Source organism: Neofelis nebulosa, chromosome 12 (assembly GCF_028018385.1).
Source record: "Neofelis nebulosa isolate mNeoNeb1 chromosome 12, mNeoNeb1.pri, whole genome shotgun sequence".
Taxonomy (NCBI): domain Eukaryota; kingdom Metazoa; phylum Chordata; class Mammalia; order Carnivora; family Felidae; genus Neofelis; species Neofelis nebulosa.
Window position 1 is genome coordinate 11,230,557 of NC_080793.1, and position 18,686 is coordinate 11,249,242.

Sequence of the window (18,686 nt, forward strand, 5' to 3'; positions counted from 1 at the left end):
GGGTGGGGGGGTGGACAGGAAGTGTTCATAGCAGCGGGGTCATCCAAACTGGGTTTTGAAGATTTTGAAGGTCCACCGGCTGGACAACAGTTGGGGGCAGTGTGGGCAGAGGCAAGAGTTGGAGCAAAGGGATAGAGGGGTGTCAGCCACGGGTGTCTGGGGACCTAAGCAAAGTTACTCTGGCTGGAGAGTAAAGAGAGTGGGTGGTGGGGAGGGAGGGTATGGAGCAGGACGAGGGAAGACCCAAAAGGACTCCTGGGTGCCCACCCCTGGACCTCTCCTCCTGCCAGTGCATATGATTAGTTGGTGGGGAGGCAGGAACCTCCTGGAAGGCGGCAGAGGTCTCTGCAAAAGCAGGCTGTAGAGACCAAGTGCCTGCCCAACTCAGAGCCACCTTCTTGCTTCCCTGGCAACCCTGCTTCTGCACTGGGGCAGCAGGTGGCCGGGCTGAGCGCCCTGTTCTGTGGACCTTCGGTGGTGGTACCCAGCCTGCCCCGCCCCGCCCCTTCCCCCTGCAGCACCGCTGTGTCTTCCTGGAGCAGGCAGGACGGCCTCTGTCTCCCCCTCCCTCTGAGCCCGCTGTCTTTCATCTCTTTCTTTGCCTGGGGTGGGGAGGGGGGGGGTCTTCAAGGGCTTAAACATCATCTCCATGCAGCAGGTTCTGCGGTCCCACGGTTCCCTGAACATCTCTGAAGACAGCTGACATTCCTGAGTGCCTACCGTGTGCTGGGCCCAGGGACTACCACACAGGACTGCATTTACCCCTCTTGTCACCTGTGGGGTGGGCCTGATGTCCCCCATTCTGCAGATGACGGGCTTTGGAAGGTTCAACAGCCCCCGTCCCCAGAATGAAATAACCAGACCTCTGGCCTTTCATGGTGGGTCCACCACCCCCGGACAGACAACCCAGGTGGGGCCCTGAGCAGAAGTGGCACATAAGGTGGAGAGAGCAGGGAACAGCTTGTGCCTCCCTGGGTCTCAGGGCTTCTCACGCAGCCCTGCCCTGCCTCCACTCACCTGCGTCTGGACTGGCTTCCTGCCTCCTCCAGGGAGGCTGCTCTCCCCCTCCTCCCTCCTGGGCTGTGCCACATCCTCTGGCCCCAGGAGCATTTGAGCCAGGCTGAGGGCAGCAGGGCAGTGTTAGCAGCCCCTGGGCCCCTGCTTCACCTGGCTTCCAGCTCAGGGCCCACCCTGGCGCAAAGCCCTAACACATCATCACTGCTGCTCACCTCGGCCCCCAGCCCAGCTCTACGAAGGGACCCGTGGCCACAGAATCAGTGGTGGCAGGACCTGCTCCCACAGCCAGACTGCAAGTCCTCCTTGAGGATGGAGTCCAGGATGACCCATCATACCTGGAGCTGGTCCCACCTGCCCCCTGCCTTCTCTGAGCAGTCTGCCTGGGTGACTCCCACTCACAGTGACTGCCCCCGCCCCCTGACCTCCATGTTTCCCAGCCGGGAGACTGTCTCTGGCCTCAGTTTCTTCCTCTGTACAATAGGGGTGATAGTGTTCATGGAGCTGAGGTGAGGACTCACAGCTCTAAGGTGGTCAAGGTCTCAGTACCAGCCAGGTACACAGTAGGTGCTAATAGATGTTGGCTGCACCTACCCTGTTGAAGCTGGGGCTGTCTTGAGACCAAAAGACAAAGTGGCAGCTTCCCTTGTCCCACCCTTCTCCCAGGAAGCCTGGCAGGGTGACCCCCAGAGAGGAACAGGTCACAAGAGTACCCTTTATTGCTAGAGATACCACAGGGCTGTCAGAATTTCAAGGCAGGTGGGGAGGGTCAGAGCGGGTAGGCCCAGTTGGGCCTTTCAGAGGCTTGGAGTCAAGTCCGCATGCACTCTCTCTAGAAACCTGGGAGGAAAATGTTGGGCTGAGCTGGCAGATAATCACGGTGGGGACCCCTGGAGGGGAACTGAGGCTGGGGGAAGACCTTGGTGGGGATTCTGGACTGGGGAGACCCTGGGCAGTCTCCCGCAAGCCCTCTACGAGCCTCAGTTTCTCTAAAGAACACCTGATGCCCAGAGGGCTCCCTGGTTTCAGGAGGGGCGGTGGCCGGCAGGTATCACGAGGGACGCGGAGCTGGCAGCCTTCACTCCCCGGCACCTCGTGTTCAGGCCACCTGAGAAGGTCGCAGGGTGCGGGGTGGGGGTGGCTAGGGCGTCCGAAGGGCGTGGCAGCTTGGGGGTCCGGAGGAGGGCGGGGCCGGCCGCAGGGCGAGGTGGAAGCGGCTCCGTTGCTACGAGCGCCCTTAGCAACGCACCCATTCAGCAGAGACAAAGGCGCTGTCACTTGAGCGCAGAGGCGCCGCTGCCGCTCTTGTTCCCACCCGCGCCGCGCCTGCGGGGGTGGGGGGAGGGGCGGGATGGGGGCGCCGGCGGGCCCCGCGGAGGGCCTACCGCGCGCTGGCCTGCAGGGGGCGCCTCCTGCGCACTTTGCAGAAGGGGAGCTGAGACTCCAGGGGACTGGGGCACCAGCTAAGGGTGGAGGCCCGCAGGGAGGCTGGGGTCCTACAGACTTGGGTTTCAAATGTGCCTCCGCTGACACCTCTGTGACTGCCCCTGGGCCTCACTTTCCCCATCTGCGGGGTGGGGCCTGACCCCAGCTCTGACACTGCTCAATTTCCTCATCTGCACGGTGGGAGGATGGTTTCCCCGTGCCCCCGGATTAAAGGAGTCAGCAGATGCCGGGCTTTATAAAGCCCAGAACCCAGCTCTGGTTAGGGCTGCACCAACATGCCTCTTGCCCATGCCGGAAGGAATCCCTTGGTTGGTTTGAGGCTGGGCAGTACCTGGCGGCCCCTCCTACAGTCACCTATGTTTTAAGACTGAGAGAACTCAGGCTCAGAGAAGCTGACAGTGACCACAGGCCCCTCAGCTCGCCTAGGGCCAGGCTGAACTCCCCAGGCTCAGTCCTCTCTCCTTGAGCTGCGCCTGGGATGGGCCCAGCCTTGCCCCGCTGCCCCCAGGCCCCCCTCATCTGTCCAGCTGGGGAAACAACCTAGAAGGAAAGCGCTTGCCTCTCACTGGGTTTGGAAGTCATTTCAGGACACAAGGCATCAGGACAGGGACTCTGAGTGGGGTGTGGCCAGGAGGCTGAGGGGGGTGGGGGAGGCAGACAGAGTGGGTGCACAGAGGAAGGCGAGCTCCTTGCGCACTGGCCCTCCTGCAGCACCACCTCTGGGAAGGGTCCCAAACCCATTCCCTAAGTACGTCTCTCCCAAAGAGCACCGTGTCTCCGGGCCAGGCCTACAGTGTGCTAATGGAAGACTTCAGGCTTCCACGAGGCGTCAGGTGTGGCTGCTTCTCAAATCCCTTCCATCCTGGTGCAGTGGGGCTGAGGGGGTGTCCGGGCGCCAAGGGGAGAGGGGGGACCCCCCTGAGATGGGAGCTGTACCTGATGCCTTGAATGCTGTCAGTTCCACAGCCTGAGGACAGAGGAGGCTGTCAGGGGGTGGGCCCCTACTCCTCCTGCTCTCCCTTGCCCTGGGGGCCCTCGGCTCCCTTGGTGATGACTCCCCCACTACCCGTGGCCTTGGCATTCAGGTTCTGCCAGTGTGCAGTGAGCACCTCCCATTGGCTCCCAGTGCCCTCGCACCTGCTGAGGAATGGGACCCCTTGGGTCCCCAGAGGAAGCCCCCCCACCCCCACCCTACCCTAGTCCCTGTGGGACATACTTGCTAGCCCCTTGGCAAAACCCTGCCACCCCTGTCCCAGCCTCACCGGTCTCTCAGGTTCTGCAATGGAGGAGAAGGTTGTGGAGATTCTGGGGCTGTGGGTCCCTAGCCGGGGAAAAACACTCGAGTAGGTGAACTTTTAGGAGGCTGAGGCAGGAAGCTCTTTCTCTGCTCTCCTGCCCTGGACAGGACCTCATTATCAAAGACTCTAAGATTCCACTCAGACTTATTCCACAGATTAATGATGGAGAAACTAAGGCCCAGGGAGGGAAGGTAACTTGCCCAAGTGCACACAGCAGGTAAGCTAGGAAGCTCGTATTGAAACTCCTGGCCTGGCCTTACCCCCGTGCCCTGTCACAGGGCCCCAAACCTCATCCACCCACCTGACTTTGGGAACCCCCAAACCCTGTCTGCGTGGAGACCCAAGGAAGACGACCCTGGGCAAACCCTGCCTCTGGGCTAGGAAGCAGGGGCCCCTGTTCCCTGGTGGTGTGGGAAAAAATAAGCCATTTCTAAGCTACCTTCCAGGCCCCGTGTTTGCAGAATTCCCTGTGCCTCAGTCTCCTTGTCTCTCAGATGGGTTGACAGGATCTGCCATTGCCTTCTCAGCTTTACCTGAGCACTGGGGAAACTGAGGCACTGGGTAGTACTCAGACTGGAGGGTGGTGTGGCCTTACCTCTAATAGCCAAGTGTCTTCGGGCTGGAGCCAAGGCTACAGGGTTGTTCTGAGAGACCTCCCAGGGACCAAGGGACCTAGGGTGGGACCCTGGGCCTATGGGGCTGGAGCAGACCTGAAAGAAAGGGGTGTCAGCACTGGAATCCTGGCTGTGAGTGGCATCTCCTGGCTCCCAGGATCCCCACCTGCCTGCACCCACCATAAATGCCTCTGTTGCCTTTTTCTCAGTCATCCTCTGCAGGGCATTCCGGACCTAGGGGATGGGAATTTGGGGTCAGTCCTGGGACCCTCCCCCTGACCCCCTGGCCACAGGTCCCCAGCAAGTAAGCCCTACCCACCTCACCCCCCGGCAGCCAGCGTCCTTGACTCACCTCCCCGTTGTAGGCAGCGTAGACCAGGAAGATGTATGGCCCCTGGGGACAGACCCAGGATGAGGGTGGGTGTCACTGCCTGGGACCCCCTCCCTCCTACCTGGCCTGGGGCCGCAACAGAAACACACCCAGAGATACCCCGAGACATTCAGAGATGCAGGCTGATGATCACAAACCCTGCTGACCCACTGTGCCCTCCTGCACTTGGGAGGGGGCATCTGTGACATTCTACGGCAAAGAGAGCCAGAAGGGGGCTTGCCCCACTACCCCCCATACCTTCAGCCTCTGGCCATCAGGCAGCCTCTTGTCCTCTATGCCTCTGTCCCCTGCCACCTGCCCCATCCTCATGGCTGCAGGAGTGGGTGGTGGGAGGGGGCACACCTTCCTGTAATCAAGGCTAAATCAAGTCCTGGAACAGCAGACCTGTGAATGCATTCTGACTCGTGCCTCTAGCTGAGTGTCTCTCCCAACCTCCTCCGTGTCAGAGGCCTGGCCTCCTGCTGTGTGTGAAGGACTCAGCACAGTGGCCGAGTCATAGCTGGCTCTTACTCTCCACGCACGGGAGGACCAAGAGGTCTTGGCCACTCACAAAGTAACTTGGGTTTACAACCCTCATTGCAGCTCCATGGTGGGGGTGGGGGTGGGGGTGGATTAATCCTATTTGATGGGGAGGGACCCTGGGGCCTGGGGCAGGAGACAGAGCAATGAGCCCCAGGCCCTGGAGTGTGGCTAAGCAGAATGGAATTTAGAGCCTGGGCCTTCCTGATTCTACCTGGATAGGCAACAGCCCCTGTCCTGAGGTCAGACTAGAGCACACGGGTTGGGGTCCAGGGGGCTCCTTGAGGCCTCAGACCCTGGCGTCTCCCCCCTCCCCCCACGGGCCCCCACAGCCAGCCTGTCCTCTCACTGCAACTTCTGCACTGCCTTCCCCGTCCTGTCTCCTTTTATCAATCTCCTCATACCCAAAGGCATCTTTCCAGACTCCAGCCCAACCACACCAGCACCTGCCTAGCGTCCTCCCAGGCTCTCTGGTGCCCCCGGGATCATGTGGGAGCTCCTTACAACGGCTCAGGGGACCCTGTGTGGTCTGGCCCCCGTGTCTCCTCCTGTCCCATTTCTCACCAGCTCACGTGACCCCCGCTCATGTCTCCATTGGATCTCACCATGCTCCCCTGACTTCATTCTTTCCCCTCACCGTGTCTGGGTGTTAGCTGAGAATCATTCTCTCCAAGGAGCACCCTCTCCGCCTCCCCATGAGTGGCTCCTCTGTCCCCACACTGCCCCCACGTTCCCCTGGTCTCTCAGCCTCAATCATGCCAGGTTGTCGGAGTGTGGTTTTGGTGTTTGTCTCTCCCTCAGGCTGAGACCTCCAAGGATAGATTCTTTGATTCTGTGCACGACTATCCTCTTTAGTAAAGAACACAGAGCAGGTGCGGACTGGCTGAATGAAACCGATCCGCTCCCGTTCACGGTGCTCCTGGTGTGTGCCAGGTATTTATTTGACTTTGCCCTTTGCAAGTATCATCTCAGTTGAACCCCACAATGATCCCATGAAGTGGAGAATATGATCCCCCTTATAGAGATGTGGAAACTGAGGCCTGTTTCAATGTGTTGGGGCCCTCTAACAAGACTCAGCCCAGGTAAGTGTGAGCCAGAGCTGGTTAAAAGTGAGGCCCAGCTCTCCCACCACAAAACCCGACACGGGAGCCACAAAGAAACAAATCAGCCCTGAAGAGCAAACGAGGCCCGGCTGAGCTCAGTCCCTGTATCCCAGGCCTGCTCCTTGCTCAACTCAGTAGGGAAGGAGGACGGTCCTGAGGGCGGGTGCTGCCCGGTGTATGCCCCAGACAGAGAGAGAGAGGGACGGCGGGAGGTGGGCAGGGAGAGGAAGACAGGGAGGGACAGCAGGTAGATGGAGGAGAGGGGAGAGGAAAGGCAGGCCTGGGGAGGGAAGCTGGGGCAGGGACCCAGAGCCTGCCCGGGGGACCTGCCAGCAGATGGTCACAGGACGTCAGGGTGAGCCCAGGTCTCACGCCATCTGACCCCGCAAGGCAGCCTGTCCCCTCCTTCACCGGGAGACCTTGGTAAGGAAGGTCTGAGGCTGACTGGGAGGGGAAGAGAGGTCATGCTCAGAGACAAAAGCTAGAAGGGTCAGGGGTCAACAAAAAGGGAGACAGCAAGAGGCCCACGGAGGGAGGGCCGGGTGGGATCCAGGCCAGAGGGGGAGGGGGCTGTGATGGAGACAGCCTGAGACAGAGAAGGAACCTCAGAGAAAGTTCAGAGACGGAGACATGGCTCCACCTCTGCCCACCTGAGGGCCACCGCAGGGATGAAGCTACAGTGGTCGCCATGGCGATGGGCCGCTGCTGCCCTGGCTGCCACTTGGGGGGCAGGGTGGAGGGCTAATGGGGCAGTGGCCCAAATTCGAACCGGGGGAGCTCCAGGAGCATGAGGCTTGTTGTGTCAGGGAAGGGGTGCAGCACCGCCCCTGTGCCCCGGCCACTCAGGCCCACGTAGGTCTCTGGGAGCTGTGCTTCCTTGGGAATAACTGGAACCCCAGTTTTTCTTCACTTTCTGGGCCCCTCTCTCGGCATGGCCTCCATTCTCCCCCAGCAGTGGCCCCGTCTTTCCTCTCTCCACTCCCACACCTGGCCGAGAGTGACGAGTCCCCACGGCCCTGGGGGAGCCAGCACCATGGACCGGGACCCTGGTAATCACCACCCTCTGCACCCTTCCTCGCTCCCTGCCCCCTCCCACCCTCCACACTTCACTCCCTGGCCTTGGCCATGGTCAGCTCCACAGGAGCATGGCATTTTGCTGCTTCCTTTCCTGCCCTGTCCCCTGTGCCTGGCACCTGGTAGGCATTTGGCAAATACCACGTGGATGGAAGAAAAGCTGGGTCAGAGCCCTTCCCGACCTCAGCCCCACACCCTGCCCAATCTGGGCAGCTCTTCCAGTAACAGACCAGGCCCACGTGCAGAGGGCTGAGAACACAGACTCTGGACTTGGGCCCCAGCACTGCTCCTTCCTCCTGCGGGGCCCTGGAAATGACCTCATGGGGTCTCAGTTTCCCCATTTGTAAGGCTTATTCGGAGATAGAAGTACGAACCTGGCCCGGGGCCCGCAACACTGAGGCACCCCAAGTGGCTGCTGACAGCCTCGGGCCCCTTCTCCCAGGAGAGGACAGAGGCTCCCCAGGATGAGCTCCACGTCCCATGACTCTACAGAATTCGTACCCGATTTCCTGAGCTTGCTTTGTCTCTCTCTGAGTCACCCCACTTCTCAGCCCTGGCAGGAGCTGGGAGGAGTAGGTGCAGACAACAGGGAGGGGTGCTGGGGGTGCAAGGGAGGCTGAGGGCAAGGGCAGGGGCAGGGGCAGGAAGGGCCCTGCTTGGACCCACCTCCCTCCCAGCACTCGGTCCCCCGGGCCGTGCCTGTCTGTGTCCACGTCTGGGTCGCCCACAGGGCTGCAAACCCCCTGAGGACAGGGACCCAGTCTGACCCCTCTCTGTGGTGGCTCCCGGACACGGGACCTGACAGGCACCCAGGAGGGTTCCTGCAGCCCGACTGTTACTGTCTCACCTAGGCGGGCTGGGCACTGTCCTCCTAACCAAACCCTTTTCTGAAGTGTCGTCCTCACCAATGCAGCAGCTGATACTGTCCCACAGCGGGCCACCCGCTGACCCCGAGGGGAGAGGTCACCAGTGTCCTGCACCCCTTCCTTGGCTTTTTGCCGAGACCCAAAGAGTCTCTAGTACCAGCCAGGGGGCTGGAACTTCTGCTGCATCCCTGAGTCTCTGGACCTCAACTTCCTCAGCTGTGAAATGGGCCCCAAATCCTTCCCAAAGAGGCGCTGCCTCTTTGATTTGAGGCTTTGTTCCCACTCTTGCCCTCACCCTCTGGCCTCTTGACAATGCCCCTGGTTGCCGTGGTGGCTCCCAGGACGGAGAAGACACTCCTTCCCCCAACTCTTGACAAACCAGTCACTCTGAGCTCCACCACGTGTCAGAGCCCTGGTCCCAGATGGTCCGGGGCCCGGAGGTACCTGGAAGGAATTGAGGCCCACGGCGGCGTAGGCCCAGGCCGGGCTGAGGTGCACCAGCGTGCCGACCAGCCAGGTCAGGCCCAGGACGGGCAGCAGGACCAGCACCGGCTTCACTGTGGCCCTGCAGGAGAGCGGTCGGGGCTGAGGGAGGCCAGGGCGGCCCGGGGGCCCTGCAGGGTGCTGGGGAGGGCTGCAGCTGGGAGGTGCCTGGAGAGGAGCCAGAGCTACACATCAGGAGCCGCTCCTGACTTAGGTGTAGCTGGAAGCTTCGGCTGGACCTCCTGCCCCTTGTCAGACCGAGAAGTGGTATGAAGTAGGGTAGCGGCACTTGGGAGACGGGGTCCCGGTCCCAAACCTGGCTCAGAGGAAGGGCAGGGCAGCCGTCCCGAGGGACGGCTGAGGACTGGGCAGTGGATCCAGGGGGCGTGGAGTCTAAAGAAGTCTTCCCTCCTCAGGGGCCCCTGGGGCTCTCTGGCTTTTCGGGGACCTGCTGACTTGGGCCGCACTGCCTTTGGCAGAGAATGGGGGGGAAGAAGAGGGTCAGGGGTGTCCTCCTTCCGGCAGGATGTGGCCCTGGAGAGTGAGGGGCGTTCTTGGCAGGGGTAGGGACCTAAATCCTCACTCTGAACCTGAACTTCTGGGGACTGCCTGAACCCCGGGTCTCCCCTACCTTGTCCCTACTGGGTCATCAGTGCCATCGGTACAAGGGGAGCCCCTAGGACAGAGGCTTGTGTCTATATCCCCTCCCGCTCACATACACTCAGGATTGATTACCATCCCCCCAGGGGACATGCATGGGCACGTGCTCACACGTGTCCACACGCATGAGTGTGCAGGTACACACAAGTCGGGACACATGTGCACACACAGGCTCGTACACAGCCTTGCACACGTGGCCACGTGACCACGTACCGCCACCCTGGACTCACACATGCTCACACCCGACGAGCCTCACATCTGGCTGCCCCACTTCTGGCCCTCACCATATCTGGATCGTGATTTGCTGCCGCAGGCAGGGCTGGGGGCTCAGCATGCGGGCACGGCGGCGGGCACTGGACACAGTGACCATCACTACGCGGACCAGGATGCAGGTGTTGGCCTGGAGACCCGGTGTCAGTGGGTGAAACGGCTTCCCCCTTTCCCAGTACGACCCTCCCCTCCAGGCCCCCAGGCCTCCCTGCTCACAGTCAGCACGAAGAGCACGGGCCCCACAAAGGCCCAGATGGTGTCCGTGTGCACATTGAGCCAGCAGTGGCCAGTGGCCACATAGTCGTCGGGGGACATGGCCACCGTGATGGCCACGATGGCCACAGGCACGCCTAGGGGAAGAATAAATGCCCTCAGGACCTCGCCACGCATTCTGTCCTCTCCAGGACCTGGCCTCCAACCCAGAGCCGCAGCCCACAGCTGTCCCACGGTAGCAGGTGCACTGGCGGGCATGGGGAGCTCTGGGAAGGGGGCTGGGTGGGCCTGATCCTTCTGGGGTGGCCTTGGAGCCCTGAGTAGCTGGGGAGCAGGAGAGCGAAACTGAGCTGAGGGCTCAGGCACAGGAGTCAGGGGGGATGGAGGGTGGTGACTGGCACGGGGGTCAGCGGGCCACGAATCGGGGAGACAGCACTAGCAGTGGGGGGTTGAAGTGGTGGGAGTGGAGGGGGTTAAGAAGGGCTGGGGCTGGGTAAAGCTGGAGGGCGACTGAGCTGAGGAAACTGAGCTTGCATCAGGGATGGGGGTGCTGGGTGCCAGGTGGAGACGGGGATCGGGTGGTGTCGGGGTGGAGTGGGGTGGGACAGCAACAGAGGCCATGCGAGGCAGAGTAGGGAACAGAGCAGGAGTGGGGAGCAGAGGGGCCTCACCCCAGCCCGTGGCGTAGTAGAGAGTCATCCTGGGGCCTGGGCGCATGCGCACGGCCACCACCTTGCTCCACAGCAATAGGCCCTCCACCAACATCCAAGAGAATGCGACCAAAAAGAGGAGATGCATTGCAGCTGTGACGGCCACACACGCCACCTGTGGGCGGGAGGGTGGCAGATCCCTACCAAGGCCAGCCGTGGCCGCAGCCCTGCCCTGGGTCCCATGCCCATGCCTGGCATTGCCAACCCAAAGAGGTACTGGTGGGGAACGTCTCGGGGAAGTGCCCTGGCCCCAGCTCCACCATTCTGGCCGTGTCCCCACCCACCCCAGGAAAATGGAGCCAAGTGACGATGCGGGGGGCGACCCAGAAAAGATTGCCCCCCCCCCCCCCGAACTCACAAGCATGCCTGCCGGGTGCCCACCTTGTTGGCCTTTGCCCACTCGCTGGCCATGAGGAAGCCCTCGGCAGAGGCCAGGGAGAAGGTGAGGTTCTTGTGGACCGTGGCTCGCTCTGACCTGGGGACCCTGGACAGGCAGGGGTCGGTTAACAAGGACACAACCACCAGCCCCCACGCCCCTACCAGCCCCTGCCTGCTTGGGTCCCTGGGGGTGGGCTAACCACGGGCAGAGACGGCAGCTCCACAGGAGGCCCACAGCCCTAAGGGGGGCCCTGGGGCAGGCTCTTCCGGGGCCAGGGGGAGACGTGCCCGGAGGAGGCCCACGGAAGCCCCCATGGGTGGGCTGGGCCCCGGGGCACCGGGCGGCTGTGCTGAGCTCATCTCACCCGGCTGCCAGGAAGAGCAAGAAGGCGGTGGCCAGGGCGCAGAAGGACACTCCGCAGCCCACAAACGACAGCGTCCTCAGCAGCGACTCCTCCTCGGGGCTTCTCTGTGGGAGGGCCGGAGACCCCAAAGTACAGCGAGCCCATCACGGCCCTGACCTGCCCAGACCAGGCCTCGCCCTGCCCTGGTCCGGCGAGGCTCCCTCCCCAAGGCTCCCCGTCTGCAGTGAAGCAGGGGTGGGGACAGCACCGGCCAGCCAGGCCAGGCCTGCACACGGCAGGCACTTAATAAGAGAGTGTTTGCATGGCCTCTCCTGCTGGCCCTCCCTAAACTGGTCCGGCTTTCGCTGCAGCCGCTAAGAGCTGGCTAGAAAGCGACAGACACACCCACTGGGAGCAGACTGCGTGTGACTGCCCCCCCGCTGAGGAAGGGGCCTGGAGCTGACAGGCAAAAATGGCCACGCTCTGTTTCCACAGGGCAAATGTGTCGGTGAGCACACTTCTCTGGCGTGCTCCCCAACACACCAAGTGACCCCCGCATTCCTGAGGCTCTGGCCCTGCCTCACTCAACCTCAGAGTCCCTTGGCGGCTCTAGTAACGCACCTCCCCCGCTCTCCTCCGGGGATTTGGGCATTTGTAAACGCTGGGCCCTCCCAGGGGCCTCCCCTGGGTCAGTCTCCTTTCACGTCTGAGGTCCGAGTTCGGCTCAGCCGTGGCTTTACCTACAGGCTCTTCGCCTCCAGCTGAGACCTCTTTGGCCCCGACACCCACCGGCCCTACGGCCCTCCGCCCTGAGGCCTGTCTAAACCTGCTACCCACCTGTGCCCTCTCCAAGATGACTCCCTTGTCCCCCAGCTGCCCAGGCCTTTGTGCTGGGCCACCCCCTCCTCCCCCAGTCTGCCCACTGTTCCCCAGTGCAGGGCCCCTGCCCTCTGCCTAGGCGACTGGCCCACAGACCCCTCTTTGCTCTTTGCTCTGCCAGCCCACTCCTGGCACCAGTGGGGCTCCCTCGGGGCCATCCAACACCTGCTTAACATGTCCACGTCCGTGCTCTGCCCATCGGGTCTCCTCTAGGCTCTGTGCCACCTGACCCACGCCACCTTGCTCCTCCGCCACCTTCTACTCCAGGACCTAGCACTGGAAGCTCTAGACAGTCAAAGTTCTAGAATGTGTCCAGCCTGCCTGTCAGTCTAGCCTCCTTGCCTTTGCTCAGACTGGCCCTCTGCTTGGAATGCCTTTCTGTTCAGTTCTTGGTCATCCTTTAAGACTTGGTTCTGACATCACCTTCGCCCACTCCACCCGCCCAGCCCTACCCCCCCCCCCCCCCCCCCCCGTACTCACCTGGACGTCATACACCTGCAACAGGACAGCAAAGTTGGTGCTGTGGTTGCAGAAGCACGCAGTAGAGTCCCGGTACAGGGTGGCCACAGAGCAGCCAGTAGTGGCCCAGGAGCCCCCTGTGTCTGGGCTGGGGGAGGGGAGGGAAGAGAAGGGCTCCTGAAATGGGGTGGACATGGGGCTGGGGGTAGGTGGCAAGCAGGGGAAAGCCTCTCTCCAAAGCGTGGGGCCCATCAATGCTCTGCCTCTAACCAGCTTTGTGACCTTGGGCACGTCTCTGCTCTTCCCTGGGCCTCAGTTTCCCATCTGTAAAGTGTACTTAACGCTCTCAGGGACGGTAGGGGCATGGGGCTAATACCAGCGATTACCACTGATTTACTGCATAACTTACTAAGCAACAGTGAATGATGTTCGGCTAAAGACACAGGGCAGGGAGCTGGGGCTAATCTCTGAACCCTCCTCTGCTCCTTCAAATGCCCAAGGGCCATGGCTTTGGATAGATGTCAAGTCTAATGCTTATTTGATGGATGAATCTCTTCCCAGGCATCCCACAGAGTGAGCCTGCATATCTCCTACGATGGGGTGCTCATTACCTCCGGGGTCACAGATTCTCTTGCCCCAGTTTGTCCTGGAGCTGCTAGGTAAGAGCTTGAGGCCACTCCCATAAGAAAGGTGGCAAACGGAGACCAAAAACACACCTCATCCTCAAGCAGAATGGATGTCTTAAAAAAAAAAAAAACAACCCAATTGTCTTATTTAAAGAACTTGAAAATGGCAACTCACCTGATGCTGAAGTTCCAGAAGGCACAGACAGGTTCCACCAGTTTCTGCGGGAAGGCCTAAGGGCAGGAAACAGGGGTAGAGCCGGTGTGTGTGTATGGAAGGGGGAGAGAGTCCAAGAGGATGCAGGGGGACATTGAGGCCTCTTTGAGTTTGAGGGTCCAGAGGTTTGCCCAACGCGGGTCATGGGTGAAGAGGTGGGAGAAAATGCCAGCAGGGAGGCAGAGGGGAGGAGGAGTGAGTAGGCTTTCATGCTAATATCACGCATAATATTGAAATACTGGGAGCAAGCTAAATGTCCATCTTTTGGGGAGCGGTTAAACCGCGGTGACTCTTCCCTCCTGGGATGCTCTGCACCCAGCAAGAGGAACAAGCAGGTCTCAGTCTACTGGCAGGGAAAGAGCTCTGTTATACGTTGTTCAATAGACAAAAGCTGCACCTCGTTATACATAGTATGAGCTCATTTGCATAAAAATACATATATCCGGTCTATATAATTGTGAAAACACACACACAAGGCTTGGGATTAAATGCACAGCTAATTTAACAATGGCTAGGTCTCAGTTTGAATGTGTTATAATGAACATGCCAGTTCTTTGGTAATTAAACAATGACAACAGTGTAGATTTTATGTCATTAAGCAGTGAGGAGACATCAGGCAACCGGTGGTAACAGCCCCAGTCCAGACAGGGAAAGCAGCCTGAGCTTAGGACTTGGGCTATTTGTCCCGACTGGAAAGAGTAACAGCAATGTCACCTTACTAGACTATGACACTGTGTGTCACATTCTTTATGTTTTTTATTGTGGGCGATCATCCTAGTAACCTAGGAGACAGGTATAAATCCATGTAATTTCAAACAAGGAAACAGCTTCAGAGAGGGAAATTAATCTGCTCAAGATCACACAGCACAGAGCTGAGGCTGGGTCCTGACTTGGTTATGCTCTTTCCAATAGTCCATGATGATGCCTCCAGGGAATGTAGTATTTCTTGGGTTGACTGAATTATCACCCCACGTATTCATTCATCCATAATATTTTCCCTGGGGTCTCAGATACTATGTTGGGTGCTGGGAACACAAAGAAAACCTGCTGTCTGCTTTTGAAACGGATAATCATTACACTGCCGGTAGCATTTTCAAGTGGTATAAACTGAAAAAGCAGTGTGACTGTACAATCAAAAGCCAAAAAATTATGTATTTGTGTCCAGGAGCCCTATACCTGGCCACATATCCCCAGGAAACAGTCACCAGAATCAAAACGTATTATGAGTTGGAGTGCCCGGGTGGCTCAGTCTGTTAAGCATCTGACTCTTGGTTTCAGCTCAGGTCATGATCTCACAGTTCATGAGCCTGAGTCTCACATCGGGCTCTGTGCTGACAGCACAGAGCCTGCTTGGTATCTCTCTCCCCACCTCTCTCTCCCCCTCCCCAACTCATGCTGTCTCTGTCTCTCTCAAAATAAATCAATAAACTTAAAAAAAATTGTTTTTAATGTATTATGAGTGAGGATTTTCACAGGGTTAGGCAGGGTTACTTGTAATAGGAAAAAAAAAAAAAAAAAACCCTGCAGATACTCAGGACGCATGACCAGGAGACAGGCATGTTCATTTTGGACCATCCCTGGGGAAGGTGGTGGAGCTGGACTTGACCTCAGTCAAGGCTTATACATGCTAGGACTAAACAGCAATGAGAAAGGATGTCTGTGACCCAGACAGTGCCCAAAACACCAGCAGGGAAAACAAGGGACATAAATGTTTACATGGCTCGGCTGAAAGAGGAAGGACTTTGATTTTGCAAAAGCAAAAGCAAAAAAAAAAAAAAAAAAAAAAAAAAAAAAAATATATATATATATATATATATATATATATATATATATGTATATTTGGCTTTAGGAAAAATTTAAGAAAAATTTCAGGCATTAGGAAAAACAAATTATGGTACATCCATGTAGTGGAATCTTACTCAGCAGTACAGAGGAGCAAATTATTGAAACAGGCAATAATATAGATGATTCTCAAAAACACCAGCTGACAAATGAACCTTGAGCACAGCATGTACTATATGATTCCATTGATGCGAAACTTTGGAAAAGAGAGATATAATCTATAGTCACGAGAAGTAGATCGCTGATTTGGGGAGAAGGCTGCCTGGGGAGGGGCCCAAGCAAGCCCTTTGGGAACGTGGAAATGTTCTTTACCTTGACTGGGGCAGTGGTACCTAAGTGTGCATACTGCTCAAAACCCATCAGGTTGTCTAGTTAAAGTGGATGTTTTAGTGTCTGTAGATTTATCTACTTCAGTCAAATCGGTTTTTAAAAATTTTTTTAACGTTTATTTATTTATTTATTTATTTATTTATTTATTTATTTTTCAACGTTTTTTATTTATTTTTGGGACAGAGAGAGACAGAGCATGAACGGGGGAGGGGCAGAGAGAGAGGGAGACACAGAATCGGAAACAGGCTCCAGGCTCCGAGCCATCAGCCCAGAGCCTGACGCGGGGCTCGAACTCATGGACCGCGAGATCGTGACCTGGCTGAAGTCGGACGCTTAACCGACTGCGCCACCCAGGTGCCCCAACGTTTATTTATTTTTGAGACAGAGAGAGACAGAGCATGAACAGGGGAGGGGCAGGGAGAGAGGGAGACACAGAATCCGAAACAGGCTCCAGGCTCTGAGCGGTCAGCACAGAGCCCTCCACGGGGGCTTGAACTCATGGACCGTGAGATCATGACCTGAGCCGAAGCCGGCCGCGTAACCGACTGAGCCACCCAGGCGCCCCTCAAATCGGTTTTTAAAGTCTTGGGATGACATACAAAAGACTGATAAGATGTGGTGTGGTGTGTGTGTGTGTGTGTGTGTGTGTGTGTGTGTGTGTGTCCAGGATTAGTGGTTGTGGGCAAAGCAGACTTTGGCTTTCTCTGAAACTACTGTTTCAAAAGCAGGAAGGAATTTGTGTATTTCATGTAATGAAATTAAACATTTCTTGGCCATCTTTCCATGTCAGTTTATGGAAAAATACCTCATTCCTTATATGACTTCTGCTGATTGTTCCACTGTGTAGCCCCACGTGGCTTTTTGAGCCATCCCCTCTTGGTGGACATTTAGGCTATTTCCTCTCTTATGAGCACACTGCAGGGTCCTTGAGGACAATGGGATGGCTTGTGAGTTATTTTTCTTGAACATTTTTAGACTTTGGTTTAAATGAATGAATATTGGGGTATGGGAAGACCAAATCAGGATAAGTGTACCGGTGGTGGTGGTTCCCAGAAGCACCCCCAGTACCTGGGTCTGGTGTTGCAAGTGAAAGGTCACGGCCGTGCTGACCTCCCCGGTTTCATCCCATACCTCAGAGGAGATGATGGCTGACCCCACCTGGGTGCTTAGAAACCTGTGGAGAGAAGGGGAGCTTTTAAGGGCACCATATCAGTTGGCTGTGTGGCAGAGGTCATGGATGGCTGAGGTCATCTCATCCAGGCCCGTGTGGGCGATGACACCCTCTGTGTCCAAAGAAACATCAGGAAATATCCTGTGCTTGAAATTTGGGCATCTGGGTTCCAGTCTTGCCTTGGGGACTTGGTGGTAATTTCAGTAAGCCCTGTCTTCTCTCTGAGTCTCAGCACTGATGCCAGGACCCTAGACAGTAGTTGAGCCAGGTTCCAGCAGCGTATCTTTGGAAGGCCCAGAGATGTGCATGTCTCGGGGATGGGGAGGGTTTGGCTCTGGTTGCTAAGGGCAGAATTACCTACCAGAATGATGGCTCTGGGATAGGATGGAGGCCTGGCCTTCCCTGGGGAGGGGATCCAGACCCTCAGCAGCCTACTGGGTAGGGCCCACTCACCTCTGCAATTTGCTTGCCTCTTCTGAGCTATCAGGGGCCTGGGGCTCCAGGCCAGGCTCCCCTAGGGTTTGCTGGAAGACACTCGAGCTGAACCAGCTGTGGATCACGGTGACTCCAGAGAGGCCTGGCTGAGTGGAAGGAGGCCTAAGACCCCACCCTGTGACTGAGCAAGCACCACGGGTTGGCCCCGAGGGAGATGCTCTGCCCACCTTATGATCAGGGAAACTGAGGCTCAGAGAGATTAATTGACTTCCCAAAGATCACCCGGTTAATAAGTGGAGAAACGAGAATTCCAACCAGCAACAGGGCATGCACTTAACCTGGCAGCTCTAAAGCCCTTTGCCTCATGTCCTGATTCCCCAGCCCCGGGTGACAGCAAGGGTGGCGGCTCCCTCCATCACCCACTTCTAAGAGGAAATGGGTGGGGTTCAGTGGAGGAGACCAAGTGAACACCTACTATGTGATAAGCACTTTTAACCCCACAGCAGCTTACAAGGCAAGTACTAGCATGAGTTTTCCAGATAAGGAAACAGGCTGTGAACAGTGAGGTGACTTATTCAAAACAGCAGAGTTAACCCAGGGCTAACTGGCGCTAACCGAGACCCCAGCAGGGCCCCACCACCCCCTCATCCTCACCCACCTTTCCCGAGGAGGCGCTCCACTTCACCTGCGGGGATGCGGATGTGGCCAGGCCCCTCCGGATGCCCACCGGGCACCGTGAACACATAGCCCTCCGTGCCAGCCTCCATCAAGCGTAGACTCCGCACCTCCAGGCCTGGGATCAAATGGGGTTGGGCGGCTGGACCTTCCAAGGGAGGTCTTTCTGCAGAGCTGGCCTAGCCGGCAGGGGCTGCCTCCCCTCTCCCCACCACAGGCCTGGGCCACTATTCCAGCTCAGAGAGGTTCAGTGACTCGCCCAAGGGAGATCTGACTTCTTCAGGTCTAGGGGAGGGGATCACTAGAAGCAGGTCCCTGGGAGGGGGCAGGACCTGACTATCAGTGAGCCGTCAGAAACCACTGGGCACCTGAAGGACACAAGTTTTGCCAAAGTTCCCCATAAGTGATCTCCCCCAGTCAATTTACAAACACTCACTGAGTGTGTACTTGGGTCTGGCCTGAGATCCAGAAATGACTCAGAAATACCCCCTGGCTTTCAGGGAGCTCTGGCAAAAATGAAGTAATTACCACAAAATGCAACAGGAGATATTTCTAAGACATAGGGGTAACAGCAAGAGGAGGAACTGTCAGGAGAGAGCTAAAACCAGGCAAGGCATCCTAGAGGAGCTGATGCCCAAACAAGGTACTGAAGGCTATACGGGAGTTTGCTAG

At 57.8% G+C, this 18,686-nt stretch overlaps 1 protein-coding gene and 1 long non-coding RNA gene across 2 annotated transcripts in view; both read right to left on the minus strand.

The window, feature by feature from the left end:
* The window catches only part of LOC131491359 (uncharacterized), a 5,514-nt gene extending 3,822 nt beyond the window's left edge, over nucleotides 1-1,692 (minus strand). The window contains exon 1 of the long non-coding RNA XR_009251411.1: nucleotides 1,609-1,692. This is a non-coding gene — a long non-coding RNA (uncharacterized LOC131491359). The remainder of the gene's footprint in view (nucleotides 1-1,608) is intronic.
* Nucleotides 1,693-1,790: 98 nt separating this feature from the next.
* Nucleotides 1,791-18,686, minus strand: part of ADGRD2 (adhesion G protein-coupled receptor D2) — a 35,447-nt gene continuing 18,551 nt past the window's right edge. The window contains exons 11-27 of the mRNA XM_058693346.1: nucleotides 17,998-18,132; nucleotides 17,358-17,481; nucleotides 16,802-16,907; nucleotides 13,523-13,578; nucleotides 12,743-12,869; nucleotides 11,405-11,508; nucleotides 11,043-11,145; nucleotides 10,623-10,776; nucleotides 9,955-10,088; nucleotides 9,753-9,868; nucleotides 8,770-8,890; nucleotides 4,725-4,766; nucleotides 4,553-4,606; nucleotides 4,354-4,468; nucleotides 3,723-3,781; nucleotides 3,397-3,427; nucleotides 1,791-1,854 (exon numbers count right to left, since the gene is read on the minus strand). Coding sequence (XP_058549329.1) covers nucleotides 1,847-1,854; nucleotides 3,397-3,427; nucleotides 3,723-3,781; nucleotides 4,354-4,468; nucleotides 4,553-4,606; nucleotides 4,725-4,766; nucleotides 8,770-8,890; nucleotides 9,753-9,868; nucleotides 9,955-10,088; nucleotides 10,623-10,776; nucleotides 11,043-11,145; nucleotides 11,405-11,508; nucleotides 12,743-12,869; nucleotides 13,523-13,578; nucleotides 16,802-16,907; nucleotides 17,358-17,481; nucleotides 17,998-18,132 — 1,589 coding nt within the window. The 3' untranslated portion in view covers nucleotides 1,791-1,846. The remainder of the gene's footprint in view (nucleotides 1,855-3,396; nucleotides 3,428-3,722; nucleotides 3,782-4,353; nucleotides 4,469-4,552; nucleotides 4,607-4,724; nucleotides 4,767-8,769; nucleotides 8,891-9,752; nucleotides 9,869-9,954; nucleotides 10,089-10,622; nucleotides 10,777-11,042; nucleotides 11,146-11,404; nucleotides 11,509-12,742; nucleotides 12,870-13,522; nucleotides 13,579-16,801; nucleotides 16,908-17,357; nucleotides 17,482-17,997; nucleotides 18,133-18,686) is intronic.